This window comes from Artemia franciscana, chromosome 5 (assembly GCF_032884065.1).
Source record: "Artemia franciscana chromosome 5, ASM3288406v1, whole genome shotgun sequence".
Classification (NCBI taxonomy): Eukaryota; Metazoa; Arthropoda; class Branchiopoda; order Anostraca; family Artemiidae; genus Artemia; species Artemia franciscana.
Genome location: NC_088867.1, coordinates 16,563,793 through 16,580,613, shown reverse-complemented (window position 1 = coordinate 16,580,613; position 16,821 = coordinate 16,563,793). Strand labels below are relative to the sequence as shown.

The 16,821-nt window shown below is 39.8% G+C and overlaps 1 protein-coding gene across 2 annotated transcripts in view; it reads left to right on the top strand.

Moving 5' to 3' along the window:
* LOC136027032 (chloride channel protein 2-like) overlaps positions 1-16,821 on the top strand; it is a 172,142-nt gene that overhangs the window by 110,289 nt on the left and 45,032 nt on the right. For both annotated transcript variants that reach the window (XM_065703946.1, XM_065703948.1), the window contains 3 exons: positions 2,396-2,521; positions 11,250-11,334; positions 16,449-16,550. In XM_065703946.1, the coding sequence (XP_065560018.1) occupies positions 2,396-2,521; positions 11,250-11,334; positions 16,449-16,550 (313 nt within the window). The remainder of the gene's footprint in view (positions 1-2,395; positions 2,522-11,249; positions 11,335-16,448; positions 16,551-16,821) is intronic.

Sequence of the window (16,821 nt, the reverse complement as noted above, 5' to 3'; positions counted from 1 at the left end):
TTTAAGCAAACGGACTTCCATAGATAGCTGATAAGCCAGCCCTCACCAATGCGACGGGGCGTCTAGTTGCAGATCGGCGTCCAAAAACTGAGGACTTCATCAAAGATTTCAGGGAGAAGCATACATATCTCAATGAATGGGCAGTGCTTCAGTGAATCTCTTGGGAAAAAATTTCACTTATTGAAGTATCTGATAGAATTGCATTGGATACGTTTAGCGGAAACACGGGGTGTAAAGGGCGTCGGTATTTTTCAACGGGCACTGACAAGCACCTTCAATCAAAAGACATCGAACTTTTGAGATTGAAAGGGACACGATCGTATCTGCAAGTTAATATTAGCAGAAATTTGGTCTGTTCTAAAAAGGAAAAGGCGTTCCTAAGAAACTTCAAGAATGAGCAAGCAATCATAGCCATCACCAGTGAATACCTGACCAGCGGTGACGCTGACCTTCTCACTGTTCTAGCTGCAGTTCAATCTGCTTCTTTTATTCCTACTGTCCTGGTTAGAGGCGACACATATCTGCCACTACTCTTGACTTATCACACCACACATGGTCATGATGGACAGGTCATGGACAGGTCATGTACTTTTAAACGGAGCCTTAACCTGGAATCTCAAAGAATTTAATTTGGGATATAAACGCAAAAAATTCAGACTTAGATCTCGTATGTGTAGCAGAATCCTATATGTCCTCGCCTTCCTTTGGTGCAATTCAACTTTTCGCGTCTAAGGCGTTCTGAAGTTAGTAGGACTACAGCCCCTGATAAAAACAACGACTTTTACGAATTAGCTACAATTTTCATGGACCCACTATCCATAAGACATGACCCTTTAGCTGCTGGGAAGAAAGCAGTGATGCTTTTGTATTGGTGTCCAGGCTTAATTTCGACCCTCAATCAGTTGCGTCATCTCAAATTTCTTGAGGGAGTTACAGCATCAGCTTCGTATGTTCAGTTTAATGTTTCCCTGATATCAGCGATGCTTGTAGCTTCTACTGATTTCGAGTTTATTTGCATGTTCAACCATGGAAAACCCTGAGATGTAATTTCGACCCTGTCCATTTTGGTTGGGCAATTCCGAATAGACTATATCGCCCTATTTTCGGTGATCTCCCACTGCTACTAAATCTTTCTCCACGGTTTTTCACTGTAACTGCAATACCTACGGCTCAAATATGCGATGCACTTGCAAAAGAAATGTCTTGAAATACACCTGGGCCTGTGGACCTTGCAAGGGAACAATTTATGCTAACTATGTTATAGCTGAGTTTCTCGGAGTTGACGATCTGAAAGGTTAAAAGGATTTACGAATATTGATATTTCGTTTGGTTATCACATTCGTATATTATATAACAGAAAAAGTTGAAAACGTTTTAAACTTTAATTAAACCATCTAGATGGGTGATAGTCATCATCGTACATTTTAAGACTGGTTTCTTTCAGATTCAGCGTGGTTAACCGTGATGGAATATTTAAATTAAAGTTTAAATTTTTCTTTCAAATAAAGGTGATTTTCGTAATCGCCATGATCTAGTTCTAGTATCTTATTCTAGACATCAATTTTGTTGTTGCACGTCTTAATATGGAAACACGAATTTCATATCCTCAAAATTAACCTCAACCGCGCTAATCCTAATTTTAAATTTTACGTTAAAATAAAGATGACTTTCATAATCAGCGTGATCTAGTACCCTACTCTAAACATCAATTTTGTTGTTTTACACCTCTACACGAAAGCACAAAATTCATCTTAAATCAACCTCAACCTCAAAACCTAAATTTTAATTCTACCTTCAAATAAAAGTGATTTCATAGTCAGCTTGATCTAAAACCCTATTCTAGACAAAACTTTTGTTGTTGTATGCCTATATATGGAAACACAAATTTCACCCCCTCAAAATACATCTCAACTTCAAAGAAATATGTTGGTGAAACAGCAAAATGAGCACACTTCGTATATTTGAAATCAAGATATATTTCTGAGTTGGGTAGTCAATGAATCATTTCTCTTGCAATTGGTTTCGGGTTAAACCATTTCCTTTCTGGACTACATGCCGTAGTCAGGTGGGGTAGGGTGGGGTAGTGAGTTTGGCACCCCTTGAAACATTTGTTTCACCCGTATAAACTTAATAAAAATAAATATAAACAAATTTTTGATGCGTTTTTTAGAGTTTTTCTTTTACCCCCCCCCCCCCAACCAAAAATAAATCCTGGATGCGACCCTGTTGTCTAACAATATAATTTATTTTTATTCAAACTTTTATTTATGGATCCTGTTAAATCTATGTGAAACATTTTAAATGTTGAATCTGAATAGGAGTCATGTCCATAATCTTTAACGATTCATATTTTAGGTTTATATGCTTTTGAAGTTATATACAAATTTTATTATAGGTGTTTTATACAGCATCGAAGTTACGTCTGTCTTTTTTGCAATCAGAAATTATTGGAGAGGCTTTTTTTCGGCTGTTTTTGGTGCCCTTACCTTCAGACTCCTTGCATACTGGTATGAAAACCATGGTAAGTAAACTTTTAAGATTCATGCAGTAAAAAACTTGTTGCGGTGAAAAGAAGTCAGTCAGATTATATAGCTTAAGGTGCAAGTACATAGAGAAGCTCCGAAGTCCCATTGTTTTCAATTTTTTTTCATAATCTATTTATTTTCCTCTGTTGAAAAATTCTTCCTGCTCCATGCTAAACAATTTTCGGCGGATTTCTAGGTATTTGAATCCAGGAGCTGTATGGGATTGTAGTAGTGGGGGCTTAATACCTATTACGAGACCCATTGCCACTGCTCTTTTCTTCCTTTTATTATTTAAGATGACTGAGAAGTTGAACGGATATTTCGTCAAGATGCAGCCGTTATTAGTTTTCTTCAAGATGCCGGTGCATGTCACGTAATAAGGAATGTTTTTTAAGAGATGTATATATTTGTTACGTAATGGGGGAATGTTTACTTCAGGATGCGGGTGCTTGATACATAATTGAGAGTTCTTGTCTGTGGTTGTTTATAAAATCTATGAGGGCCAGGGCTTCGTTACTTAAAGATTTCTTTGGATGCCACCCAATAGGACTTGTTAGAGTTCAGGGTCCCTTCAAATCAAGATGTAAACGTAGACACTACATCACAGGGAGTGTTTCCTTCAAGACATTTTTCAAGACGTTTCAGGACATTTCGAGACGTTTCTAAGACATTTTTCTTCCAGATGTTTTTCAAGACGTTTGAAGACATTTTAAGACATTTTAGACGATTCAAGTCATTTCAGGACGTAGATGTTTTTAACTAGAAAGTCGTTAAATCGAAGATTATCAACAAAAATGCTGAGAAACTCGCTATTTGAGGCCAGTTTGGCACAATGTACCAGTCTGATGATACCCTCTGGTGATGGACGTTATCATACCTAAGGGGCTTTCAACCTTTTCCCCCACAAATCACAAATCACTGGCTGACACACAGGCATGGAGAGAAAGATAAAATCACACAGGGGGAAGAACAAACACACACACACACACACACACACACATACACGTAACAACACAAAGTCAACCCCATTGGCACACACACACACTGTCAACACACACAACCACAAAAAGTTAGAAACAAAGGCACACACACACAGTCAGAAACACAGACTTGGAGAGTGAGACAAAAACGCAAAGAGGGACAAACACATACACACGCAAACACAAGCACACAAAGTCAGACACACACAGTCAGACACACAGGAACGGAGAGCGAGATAAAAACGCACAAGGACAAACACAATCACACAAAACGACAAAAAGTCAAACACACAGGCGAAACACACAGTCGGACAAACAGGCAAGGTGCTAGAGACAAAAACACTTAGAGGAAAAACACGGGCACAAACAACTGCACAAAGCCAGACACACAGGCGCACAAACACACACTAAGACACATAGGCATGGAGAAAGATAAAATACATAGAGGGAAAAACATACAAACACAACCACACAAAACAAGACACACAGGCATGAAAGAGAGACGAAAGCACATAGAGGGAAAAACGCGAACACACACACAAAACCACACAAAGTCAGACACACAGGCATGCACACAGTCGGACACACAAACAAGGAGAGAGAGACATAAACACATGGAGGGATAAACACACACACAACCAAACAAAAGTCAGACACAGAGGTATAAACGCAGTCAGACACTGTGGAGAGATGCATGGCATAGTCAGACACAAAGGTACAAACACAGTCAGACACAAAGGCATGGAGAGAGAGAAAAATTACGCACAGAGTAAAAAAAGCCAAACGAACACACTCTACAACACAAAGTAAAACACAGAGGCACACATACAGTCATACACACAGGCATGAAGAGAGACAAGGGAAACACACACACAAACACACAACTACATAAAGTTAGATACATAGGCATACGCACAGTCAGACACACAGGCACACGCCCAGTCAGACAAATTGGCATGCGGAGAGAGACAAAACGCACAGGGGCACATACACACAACCACACAAGGTCAGACACACAGGCGCACACACAGTCAGACACATAGGTGCGGAGAGAGAGACAAAACGCAAAGAGGGAAAAACACAAACACGCAAACAACGACACAAAGTTGGAAAAAAAGATACACACACAGTCACACACAGGTACGGAAAAAGAGACAAAAATACACAGAGGGAAAAACACACACACACCCACAACCATACAAAGTCAGAGACACAGATACACACACAGTCAGACACACAGACATGGAAAGAAAGACAAAAACACACAGAGAGAAAATAAAACACACACACACAACCACAAAAAGTCACACAAGGGACACACAAACTTAGACATAGAAGCATAGAGAGAGATACAAAATACACAGAGGGAAAAACACACAAACACACCCATATAAAGTCAAAGACACAAACATACACACAGTTAAAGACACAGGTTTGAAGAGAGAGACAAAATACTCAGAGGGAAAAACACACACGAACACAAAACCACACAAAGTCAGACACAAGGGGCACACAGACTCAGACACAGAGGCACAGATAAAGAGATAAAAACTGACATAGGGGAAAAAACGCGCACAACCACCCTAAGTCAGGAACACAGTCACACATACAGACCTATGTGTCTAACTGTGTTTTCGTGCCTGTGTGTCTGACTGTGTATGCGTGCCTGTGTGTCTGAATTTGTGTGGTTGTGTGTTTCCCTCTGTGTGTTTTTGTCTCTCTCTCACTCCGTGCCTTTAAGTCTGACTTAGTGTGTTCCTGTGTCTCTGAATCTTTGTGATTGTGGAGTTTTCTCTTATGCATCAAGCAGGTATGCGGCAAGCAGGCAAATATCAATCACGTAATTAAGTAAACTTATATTGTGACCCAAGCACCTACAAAATAAATATAAAAATCAGTAAGAAAAATCAATGTCTGATCACTTTAAATGGAGAACTCTACATCTTCCTTCTTTTGGATTTGTTCTTCTTCAAGTGATCCAACGGGGGTTTCATGGCTAAGGATTTAATCTAGCTGGCTCCTTTATAACCCTTCCCGACCTTGTCGTCTTCAGATTTGGTTGTACCGGGTGCGTTGTAGCTGCGGCCTTGGAACCAGGAGGTGTGCTTTGTGGTTCCTTAGGGTTTGGTTGTCAGTTTGCTCTTGGTGTCTGAAAGGATTCTTCAGGTGGGCTAAACCTCCGACTGTTATCGCTTGATGGGCTCGTGATTTGGGGGGATTCGCACGATGGTTCAGGTTCCATGGGCACCTCCATGTTCGTTAACGGCATCACGTTGTTTTGCAGGTAGGTGCACTCGTTTGTAGTCGGTCTAGCGCGTATAAACTTCCTGTTGCGTCTATATACAGCTCCATCTTCTGTCTTTACAGTCACTGAGCGGTTGCTTGATTCGTCGTATATACCGGTTACTGTGGCCTTAATCCATCTTTCATTTGCCTGCCCAGTTTTATTGAGCCATACTTGCTGGCCTGGTGCAAAAGGTTTGATCATGCGTGTACCTCTGTCGTAAGCCTCCTTCTTGGCTTCTTGCTGCTTTTGTTTGCTGCCTTGTATTCCTCTTCGGGCATGATTTTGACACGAAGTTATGCTCTACTGACGGCATAACCGATCTTAACTGGCGACTCATCAACAGTTGCGCTGGTGATGCTAAATCGTCTACGGGAGTGTTCCGATACTCAAGTAAAGCTAGGTATGGGTCTAATCTGTCAATCAGTGCTTTTGACATAAGCTTTTTTACGGTTTGGACCGCTTTCTCGCTAAGGCCGGTGCTCTGAGGGTATCTGGGGCTGGACGTGCGGTGTGTGATTCTCCACTGTTCTGCGAATTTTTTGAATTCGTCTGCTGCGAACTGGGGGCTGTTGTCAGAGGTAAGTATTCGTGGGATCCCATGTCGTGCAAATTGGCTTTTCAGCTTGGTTATTATGGCTCCCGAGCTTGTACTGTCTAGCTTGTCAAGTTCGATGTATCTACTATAGTAGTCAGTGGTGACCAAGTAATTTCTTCCTTCCCAGAACAGTAAACCGGTACCCACATGTTCCCATGGGCACTCAGGAATTTCAGAATTCATGAGAGGTTCCTTTGGCTGGCAATCGCTGGATCGTTGACATATTTCACATCTGGAGATACATTTGGTGATGTCGGCAGTGATGTTCGGCCAGAAAACGCATGAGCGCGCATGTTGTTTCGTTTTGACAATGCCTAAGTGGGCTGTGTGAAGACGGGTCATGATTTCTTGGCGCATACACCCCGGTATTATGATTCGATCACCCTTTAAGAGGACTCCTTGGTATGCTGCCAGTTCGTTTCTGTAATTCCAGTACTCCTGAATTTCAGCTGGGCACTGTTTTTTGTGCTCTGGCCATCCTTTTTTGATGGTGTCGGCTAAGACTTGCATTTTTGGATCATGTTTGGTACTATCTGCGATGCTTTGCACCATTTGGTCTTTGATTGGGTTGTGTTTCATAACGTTATGCACGTGCAGTTCAGCCTGTAGATCTTCTTCTGGGTCTGTGTTTTCCATGTGTAAACGTGATAGGGTATCAGCCACGGGAATTTCTTGTCCAGGTCAGTATGTGAACCTGAGGTCGTATGGCTGGATGGCTAGCATCATCCGCTGTAATCTGGGTGGAGCCTTGCTGATCGGTTTTCTCAAAATGTTTTCCAACGGTTTGTGATCTGTAATGACCGAGACCTTTCTTCCAAATATATATTGGTGAAAATTTTTGCATGCAAACACGATGCCGAGTAGTTCTTTCTCAATTTGAGAGCATCTTTGTTCTGTGTCACTCAATGATCTTGAACCACATGCTACTGTTTCGTCTTTCACTAGTAGCTGGGCTCCCAACCCATGTTGTGATGCGTCGACGATTATCTCGACTTCCTGGCAGTGAGTATCGAAATATGAGAGGTGTTCGCACAATGATTTGCAAATAGTTTGACATGCATCGCTGTGTTTCTTCGTCCAGACAAAGTCCTTAGCTTTTCCGAGCTCTCGTAGAGGTTGGTTCAGACTGGATAAGTTTGGTATATATCTGGAGAGATAGTTGAACATCCCTAATAACGTCAGCAGTTCCTCTTTGTTTCTTGGTCCCGGCATTTCAGCAATTGCTTTTGTTTGTTGGGGTCTGGCTTGACACCCTCCGTGGTTAGAAGATGGCCAAAATATGGAATGGCTGTCGCATTGAATGCAGATTTGTCTCGATTAAACTTGACTCCTTTTTCCCTTGCTCTTTGGAGGACTGCTTTCAGTTGCATGTCGTGATCTTCTTTACTTGTTCCTACGCCTGCTATACCATCGACTATTAGACCAAGACCCAATACTTCAGAAGCCTCCTCCATCCGGCGCTGGTACTCATCCTGAGCTGAGATTATTCCAAATGGATATCTTCTCCACTTGAATCTTCCAAACATGGTGTTGAACGTTGTCAGATCCGATGATGCATCATCAAGTACCATCGAACAGTATCCGTTTCTGGCATCGTCAAACGTTGGTATCGGATAATGTGGTCTCTGTATCCATTTGTTCAATTTTACAGGATCTAGGCATATCCGGATATCGCCGTTGGGCTTCGGAACTACGACCATAGAGTTTACCCACTCTGTTGGCTCAGTAACTTTTTCGGTTATCCCGAGGGATACCAGTCGCTCCAGTTCGTTTTTCAGTTTGTCCTGGATTGCCAAGGGTACTTTTCTTGGTGTTGTACTGAAAGTATTGCTCCAGGCTTCAGGTGTATCTTGCATTTTCCAGGCATTTTACCAATGCCTTCGAACACGTCTTTGTATTCTGCTAGAATCTCATCCGTAGTACTAGTTACTGGTGTCTGTTCTATGTTGTGTATGAACTTGATTAAGTTCAGCGATACACTGGTCTGCCTACTAAGTATAGGTCTCTTGTCCGTATCCACCACATAGAACCTGTGTGTTTGCGGCTCTCTGTTCTTGTACTGAACCTCTAACTGGCAGGTACCAGCTACTTTCAAGGATTCACTAGTACAGCTTGTAAGTATGTCGGATGTTGGCCTGAGTTTTGGTTGTGGATGCATCTTGTTAAGGGTCTTCATTGGTATGACATTTGCTTCTGCACCTGTATCAATTTTGAATTCCACGTTGATTCCTTCTTGTGTTAGATACAGTTTGGCCACTGGTTAATTGTTCTTTTCCTCCTTGGTTTGGATGCTTTCAATAAAATACTGTGAAGATGTATCTGTACTACTTTCTTCTGTTTCAATGCTATGAATGTTCCTTTGACTGCTTCTGCACATTTTTGCAAAGTGATTCATCTTCTTGCATTTTATGCAGCTTTTTCCTTTGGCAGGGCACTGACGGCTTTTGCTGAACACTCCACCACAATTTTAACACTTTGGCCCTTCACCTGAGCCCTTTGGGGAACATAAATGACCAGGTGTGAAGCTGCCACCACATTTGTAGCATTTTCGTCCCTGCCTTGTTACCACTCTATCTCTTGTTTTACATGCACTTTTGAATGTTCCTGGTTGGACATTATCATCAACTGTGCTTGGGTCGCCTCTGCAGCTCTGCATGTAGCTATTGCACGATCTAGAGCTAGTCCTGCTCCTTCACTAAGTAGTCGTTCCCGAATCATGTCCTGCTTAACTTCAAAAACTAGTCGATCTCTAATCATTTCATCACTGGTCGTTCCGAATGCACATTCTTTTGCTGTGATGCGCAACTCAGTGAGGTACTGTTCTATGGATTAACCGTCTCTCTGGTTACGTTTGTGGAACTGATATCTTGCAAATATAGGGTTCGCAAGTGGTTCAACATGTTCACTAAACTTCCTGAGATATGTTTCGACATTGTTTGTTTCATCGGCAGTTAATGTCCATATATTAAAAATGTCTCTGCCCTTTTCACCAGCCCATATCAGCAAGTATGAGCATTTCACTGCACTTGTTTTTTCACTTAGAGGTCCTGTAAACATAAGCTCTGCATGCTGTTTGAAGTGTGACCAGGCAACTTTTAAGTTTGTTGCATCCCAATTTATTGATGGGCAAGCTCCGAATTCCATGTTGTTTTCTGACACCATGTGGAGTTTTCTCTTATGCATCAAGCAGGTTTGTGGCAAGCAGGCAAATATCAATCACGTAAGTAAGTAAGCTTATATTGTGACCCAAGCACCTACAAAATAAATATAAAAATCAGTAAGAAAAATCAATGTCTGATCACTTTAAATGGAGAACTCTACATAGATAATGCCAGTAAATCTGGCTCACCCTCCATGTAATGTACCTCCTCACAGGAAATTCCTCCAAATAAATTTCATAGAACATAAAGTGCACCTCATCTTGTCAAATTCCCTCCAAGCTGTTCCATTCTCGCAGCAAATCCACCCTGTAAAAATTTTTGCGGACTACACAGTGTGGGAAATTCTTCTTTCATTTGATAAAGACTTTAGTTTCTAATTGGTTTCCCGATTACTCCAGAAACGTCCGCTTTAATGGAAATTTATTTCCAGAAATCAAAACATTAGGAAAATAGATTCCGGATAGTTTCCACTGCACATTTCCACATGAAAAATTGAGTTTGCAAAGAGAATTTAGGACAATCAAAAAGAATATCGTATAGGGATGCTGTAAAATCCCCTAGTGTAAAATTTCCCCTAAAAAATTTGCCCCCCAGAAATTTCTGTCTCCAAGGAAGATTCTCTCTATAGAAACCACCCCAAGCAAAAAGTGCCCCCCCCCCAAAATAGTCTGTATACTTCCAAGTAACAAATACCATGCCTAAACAATGGACAAATTTCAATGGTAAATTTTTCTGGCTTGTCACTTTTGATGGGCAACTTTTAACTTGATGAATCTTATATATTTGAAATCAACATAATAATTTGATTTTTTTTAATGTGTTTATAGAAATATAAATTATGTTTTTTTAGGATTTCTGGCTAGTAAATTTTTCTCGCTTATTAAGCGGTTCTCCCTTTAAAATAAGTCAGTATAACAATTTGATTTTTTAATGTATTTATAGAAATAAAAATTAATTTTTTTTAGCATTTCGGTTACTATTGAGCCAGGTCGTTCCTTACTTACAGTTTGTCACCAAAAACTGTTTGGACAAGACTAAAAACAATAATTTAACATTCATGATTAGAGATCAATCAAAATTGCAAGTGAAGAGCAGTATAACTAATCGGAATAGAGGGGCAGGATGCATGGCAAAAGACAATTTTGCAGATCTGGACAGAAATGCATCCAAACAGTTGTTTAAGCACTGTATTACCTATATAGAAAATGTATGAATATGGAGGGGCATTTTATAGATCAATATACTGAACTTGTTGTTATTTATATATTTTTGTCGATTGGAACATTACCTTTCTTTTAATCTTTTATTTTAGATTCTAGAGGTTGTTTTTCACGATTTTAATATAAAATCTCATGCTAATCAATGATTGTGTGAAACATTCAGCTCTTACCGCACGATGAGGCTCAAAATGTGTACCAAAAAAATGTCTAGGAAGTGGCAGTTTTCTTGCTGTTGACTGTGAATATAATCGTGTGAAGGGAATCTCACTTTTTTTGAAGGCCAGTGATTAAAACTGAAGATATTTTTCCCCATAATAGCTTCAATAAAAACTATTCACTTCATTTTTTAAAATGAGAATAGCTGATTTGTAAGCTGAAAGTAATTTCTTTTTGTTTTGTTTAAACGGTGGTTAGTATTCCAGTGTTTATACCAACTAATACAAATCTTTATAATTTTGCCTTCATGATCCTTTTTTTCTAGGGACGATCACTGCAATATTTAAAACAAATTTTCCCCATGAGCTACCCTATGATCCTCAAGAGCTGGTAATTTATGCTTTGATTGGGTAAGTATTTTTTAAACCGATAGAAATAGACATATGATTTTATTCATATTCACTTACATGGTTTGGAAGGAAGATGAATGAAGAAACAATATTTTAATTTTTTTTAAACTGATTGGATATTATTTTTTTCTTTTGAGGGGTTATTGCTTTGTTGTGTAGTTATCTCCTCATCACCTCTAATTGACCCTGTATAAAATACCAGTACAAAACTAAGGCAAAGCAATTTGATTAGAACATACAGCATATTTTGTTAACTTGGAAACTTGTTCTTCTTTGACAGTGTCTGTTATATCCAAAGAATTACACTTTGTATTTGAAACTTTGCAGCAAAAGAAGGGAAGTTGCAATTGAAATTTTTGTCTAATCGACATAATTTTCATTTTTTCGGGGGGGGGGGGGAGGAACTCTTGTACTTTCTTATATTTAACCTTTTGTGTATTCGTAAAAATACTATGTGTCTTAATGAAAGAGGTTCACTATTCATTTTCCCCCGTCATATATTTTCATTGATGTGAACCGTATCAAACCAACAGCCGTAGATTCAGCACTGAAACCAATGATTAGGGGATTAGAATCCTCAATAATCTAATCAGCCCCTAATGGTCTTATCGGCTGGGTCTAAATAGTCTGATAGTCTAATCGGTCGGGTCTAATTTCCTAGGGGATCACATCCAGCTGAACAAACTTACTAATTACATGCTTTGCTCCAGTGGGGCTGTTAAACGGAAAATATCACTAGAATCGTTCATTTCTGGCAAAAAGCATAAAAATTTGTGGGGATTTGCAATAAAGCACGGGAATCCAATGGCAACAGAGATCACGTCGAGCGGACGCTCGAAAGCACTTTCATGACCACCCGAAGCGCTGCAAAAAGCATAAGTTAACCAGTCTCTCTAGAGACGCATCACAGCTTCTGACAATACGTTTTCATTCAGGGAGATTCTAATGGTAGCTAAATAAAAAGCAAAGGATTGCTCAAAAGCGTGCAATAGAGCGCAAAAATAGCGCCCATAGCACGAAATGGAAGCGCCTGGTTCAGAGAATACAAAACTGGCAAAAACATTGTCTCTATTATTAGAAGTTTGACTATTAGAAGAAGTATCTCGAGTTTGTTTGTCGAATCGCACATTTGCGCTTTCAAAAGGGCATGAAAAGCGTGAGACGTATGGAAAGTTTTGAGAAACTCTGGAAAAATTGGAAATACAATATGAAATTTGGGGAAACCAATGGTAGTCGGTACGAAGTCGAGCGATTGCTCTATAGCGCCCTATTAGCCACCCGAAGCGCTTAAAAAGAGCAAGTTTGCCAGCCTTGCTACAAAAGCATCAAACTTCTGTTTTCCGAATCAATTGAAATTCCAAAATGTGAAGGAACAGCGGACTGCAAAAATCACGAAATGGGCTCACCATTTCCGATGAGGTTCCAGACAAACATTAAAAACCTTGTAAATATCCTAATAGAATGGGGTAATCCTTTCGAAAGTATGTATGACAGTTTCGTTTCCATCGAATCCCGGAGAATATCCCATTGTCGTGCCATCAGTAGTTACCGCAATCTGAAAACTGTTGGTTATTCCCAGTATGATACTTCGGTGGAAGAACGCTTTTCCAAATGTACAAAGCAGCACAAATTAACCGATACGCCAAAACAAGATGCCATTATTCTCAACTTCCATTCCATCATCGAAATTGAAGTCGAAATCAATTTTTCATATGGTTAAGTCAGATTCGGCCCTATTTGCCAAACTGTATTTTGGCTGCAAAACCAGAGGTGTTGACTTGGAAGTATTTCAAACGCGAGAACCAGCCTTTCCCTCCTTCAGTCTCTGATCAGGGTAATCTGACATCTGGCACGAAGTTCGGTATTGTAACTTTGCTCACAGCTTATTCTTCTGAAGTTGTGACTGAGAAACCTCACACCGATTTCAAGGTTTTTAATGGTACCGTCCTAGTCCACCGTATAAAGCCAAAAAGCAAGACGTTTGTCGAATATGTTAGAGAAGAAATCTGTCAATACCTTCGTAAGCAGTTCACAAGTGAAACACAGCGAGTTGACATCGTCTTTGACGATTAAAAGTCCAGCAGCTTAAAAAAATTTACACGAGAAAAGTGCGGCAAGGCTATGCATCGGACAAAGATTGAAGAAAGAACCACGATTCCAAAAAACAAGACTAGTTTCCTTCAGTGTTTAGACAACAAGCAGAGCCTATTCAAGTTAATGGCAAAAAAGAAATGCGACACTATTACCAATCATTTGACTGGTGTGACTTCTGGTGATAGTGCATGAAGTACAATTCTAACTGACTTGGCTGAAATTCATCCTCTGAACCAAGAGGAGAGAGATAGCAGGATAGTCCTACACTGCCCTCATCAAGCGCACTGCAACATGAAATTCATCACTTGTCAAAGCGGTTGATTTAGATGTAGCTGTTTTACTCATCGCAAAGTACTTTCTTTTTGGGGTTGATCAACTGTACGTAGCCTATGGCCAAGGGAAGAGTTTCCGCTTCATTCCTGTTCACGACATAGCAACTGCACTTGGCGAGGAACTGCTTCGTTCATGCTCTAAAGGGCTAAGACACTGTCTCTGCCTTTCTGTGGCATGGCTTAGGAGGGTTTTGAAAAGCATGGGAAGCGCAAAGTGTCATTACCGGTCTTCAATCGCCTGACCTCTTCTCTTCAAGAGCTCACTGAAAACAACTTTGCACAGATTGTAAAGTTCATTGCATATGACAGATTCAGCAGGAAAGAGTCGGTAAACAAGTTGAGGAAGTGTCTTTTCACAAAATAGACCATCCATGGACAGATTTCAGCCAATCCAGGATGCGCTAAAACAGCACATTCGGCACGCTTACATTCACACCCGGGTATGGTCCAGTTCTCATCTTCCCAAAAAGAACCCCAACAATTGCAGATGGGAATAGACTACCAATGGGCTTTGGGCTCCCCGATGGTCAACCATGTCCCAAGCTTCTGTCACCTGTTGAGAGCTTCTGCCGCTCGCCTGTCAGTTGCAAAAAGTAATGCTCTGGGTGCTATAACTAAAAGAGCAGCTCACTTGAGTGCACCGAGTTATGTTCTTTCCACGGGTCCTGCCAAGTGTAATGAATTTTTATGTATTACGTATTTCTATGTCCCTTTTAAGGCTTAAGCCTAGCTTAGAATCTCGGTTGTACAACATGTTATCTGATATATCAGCAAAGTTCCATGTTATGTGATAATTATTGCCTTATTTTGTATTCAATTTTTCAATAACCATGACAATCGAGACAAGTTATCTAAAGTAGAAAACGGAAGTGCCAAGTAGGTCTCCATGTGTGTCCAAAATCCTTCATTGTTTTCCTGTCATCAAGCATCTTGGGCTCTGCTGAACGCTGTAAATCGCGCTTCGTATCGCATGTTCGATGTCAATACAATTTATCGCTTGTTTTAAGAAACTAATGTTTGTAAATTTTTCTATTTTCGCAATTGAAACGGGTATTAAGACATGCCATGACCAGCTCTGGTGTATAAATTCACTTTCTTTTAATTACTACTCGATTCTCGTATTTCAATCTGCGTTTCTACCAAATCAGATCTTTCTGCAACAAGCAGACGAGTTTTGCGCTTTTAGCGCTATTTTAAGCAATTGCAAAGGTAGCCTACTATAAAGTGATCGTTCGTCTTTCTACCTGTGATTATTGGGTTCCCCATACTTTGTGCTACATTGCCACTTTTTCCACAGTTCCTTCAAACTTTCAATGAGGTTTGCGCATTTGGCTCACTTTTGAGCGCGCAAATTTGCGCTTTGACGCGCTGACTCGAGCTGCTCCTTGTAATCTTCGGACTTCTAGTGCTCTAAACTCTGGTTTTGCCTTTTTGTTTTTTTTTGGTATTGCACGGGATAGACGCTCCTATTTTTCAATTTACGCACTTTTTCAGCGATCTGTTGCGCGCTTCAGAGTGATCCTTTACTTTTGATAAGGCCATTTTGAATCGCCATTTCTTAATATGAATGGTCGGAAATTTTGATGATTCTGTAGAGATGCTGGTAAACCTGCGCATTTTTAGCTCTTCGGGCACCCGTAAAGGCACTCGTAAAAGTGCTTGCTTGACGTGCTTCCCGTCACCATTAGATTTCCCGTGTTTTAAGCTATATTTCCACCAATTTTCGTGCTTTTTGCCCAAAGTGTACGATTCCTATGCCAGCGGCCCCACTAAGTATATAATCTCAAATGTTACCCAGAATTTTTTACCAAGAAAGCTGTTCGACCATAAAGGCCGTATCATTTGCATAATGTGAAGAAGAGAAAGGGAAATTAGAGCAAAGTTTTAGCAAATATTGTTGTTCAAGCAAATATTGTCAGGCTTGTAGCTTTTGGTGGGCAACGAGAAATTTAGTGGTTGTTAAATATTTAGAATCTTTATATGTCAATTTTATAAATGCCAATTCTTTTGATAGATATGTTATTTTAAAAACTCTCTTTAGAGTTTGATTATTAATGGTACTAGTCACTTCTTACTTATAGTTGGTTGCTTAGACCTGTTTAAAAAGCAACAACAAGGGAATCAATAAGCTGATGTGGCAATCTCTGTCTAACAGAAGGTGTTATAGAAGAGAGCCGAGAAAACTGTTCCCTTGGTCTACCATTGGCTCTCACCTGCTCTGATCATATTTGAGTTTTTTGCTGCAGTTTTATATGAGGATTATATTTCAATTTACTTTGTCTATAAGTTGGATATGAATGTTAGAACTTAGAATGATAAATAGGTCAACTACTACTGGTACTGCTAATAACTCACCGCTTCACCAAGCCACCTGAGGCCAAAAAACTACACACGCTCCTCTTCCATCCCAATATTATCAAACTCACCCTCTTTACACCCTCCTAGGAAACTCTCATTTCCCTTTGAATATTTCTTTACACTAATAGTCTCAAGATGAACGATAAAACAAAATATGTAACACGCCTAACGAGTGGCAACAAAGCAAACGAGTTTATAAAAAAAAACACATGATAACAAACTAGATAAACCCCATATTCGTATCTCATAAGTAACATGCTTATGGTAGACTTACTTCAATCTACGTAGATGCATATGTTTTCAATCTTATTAATTTTACTTCTTTATCAGAGTAACCTGTGGATTGTTTGGCGCAACATTTGTTTTTTGTCACAGAAGATATGTTCTTTTTATGAGAAAAAGCAAGAGACTCAACAGATTCCTGCAACAAAAGTAAGTTATACTTTCAACTATACTTTTAGCGTGTACTATCGATGAATACAGCAATTCTTTTCCTTCTGAACCACTTCTTCTTGTTTTATCGATCTTTTTTAAATTGACAATGCAAATACATCGCTCTGATTACTTAGTAGTCGTAAACTACTCGTTGGTTTTAGTAAGTACTCATTACTCGTTAGTAAGTACTAATTAGTTGAAAAATAACTTTCTAGGGTACAAGACATCTATTCAAGAGTAATGAAAAAATGGAAAAGACGAATGGGTG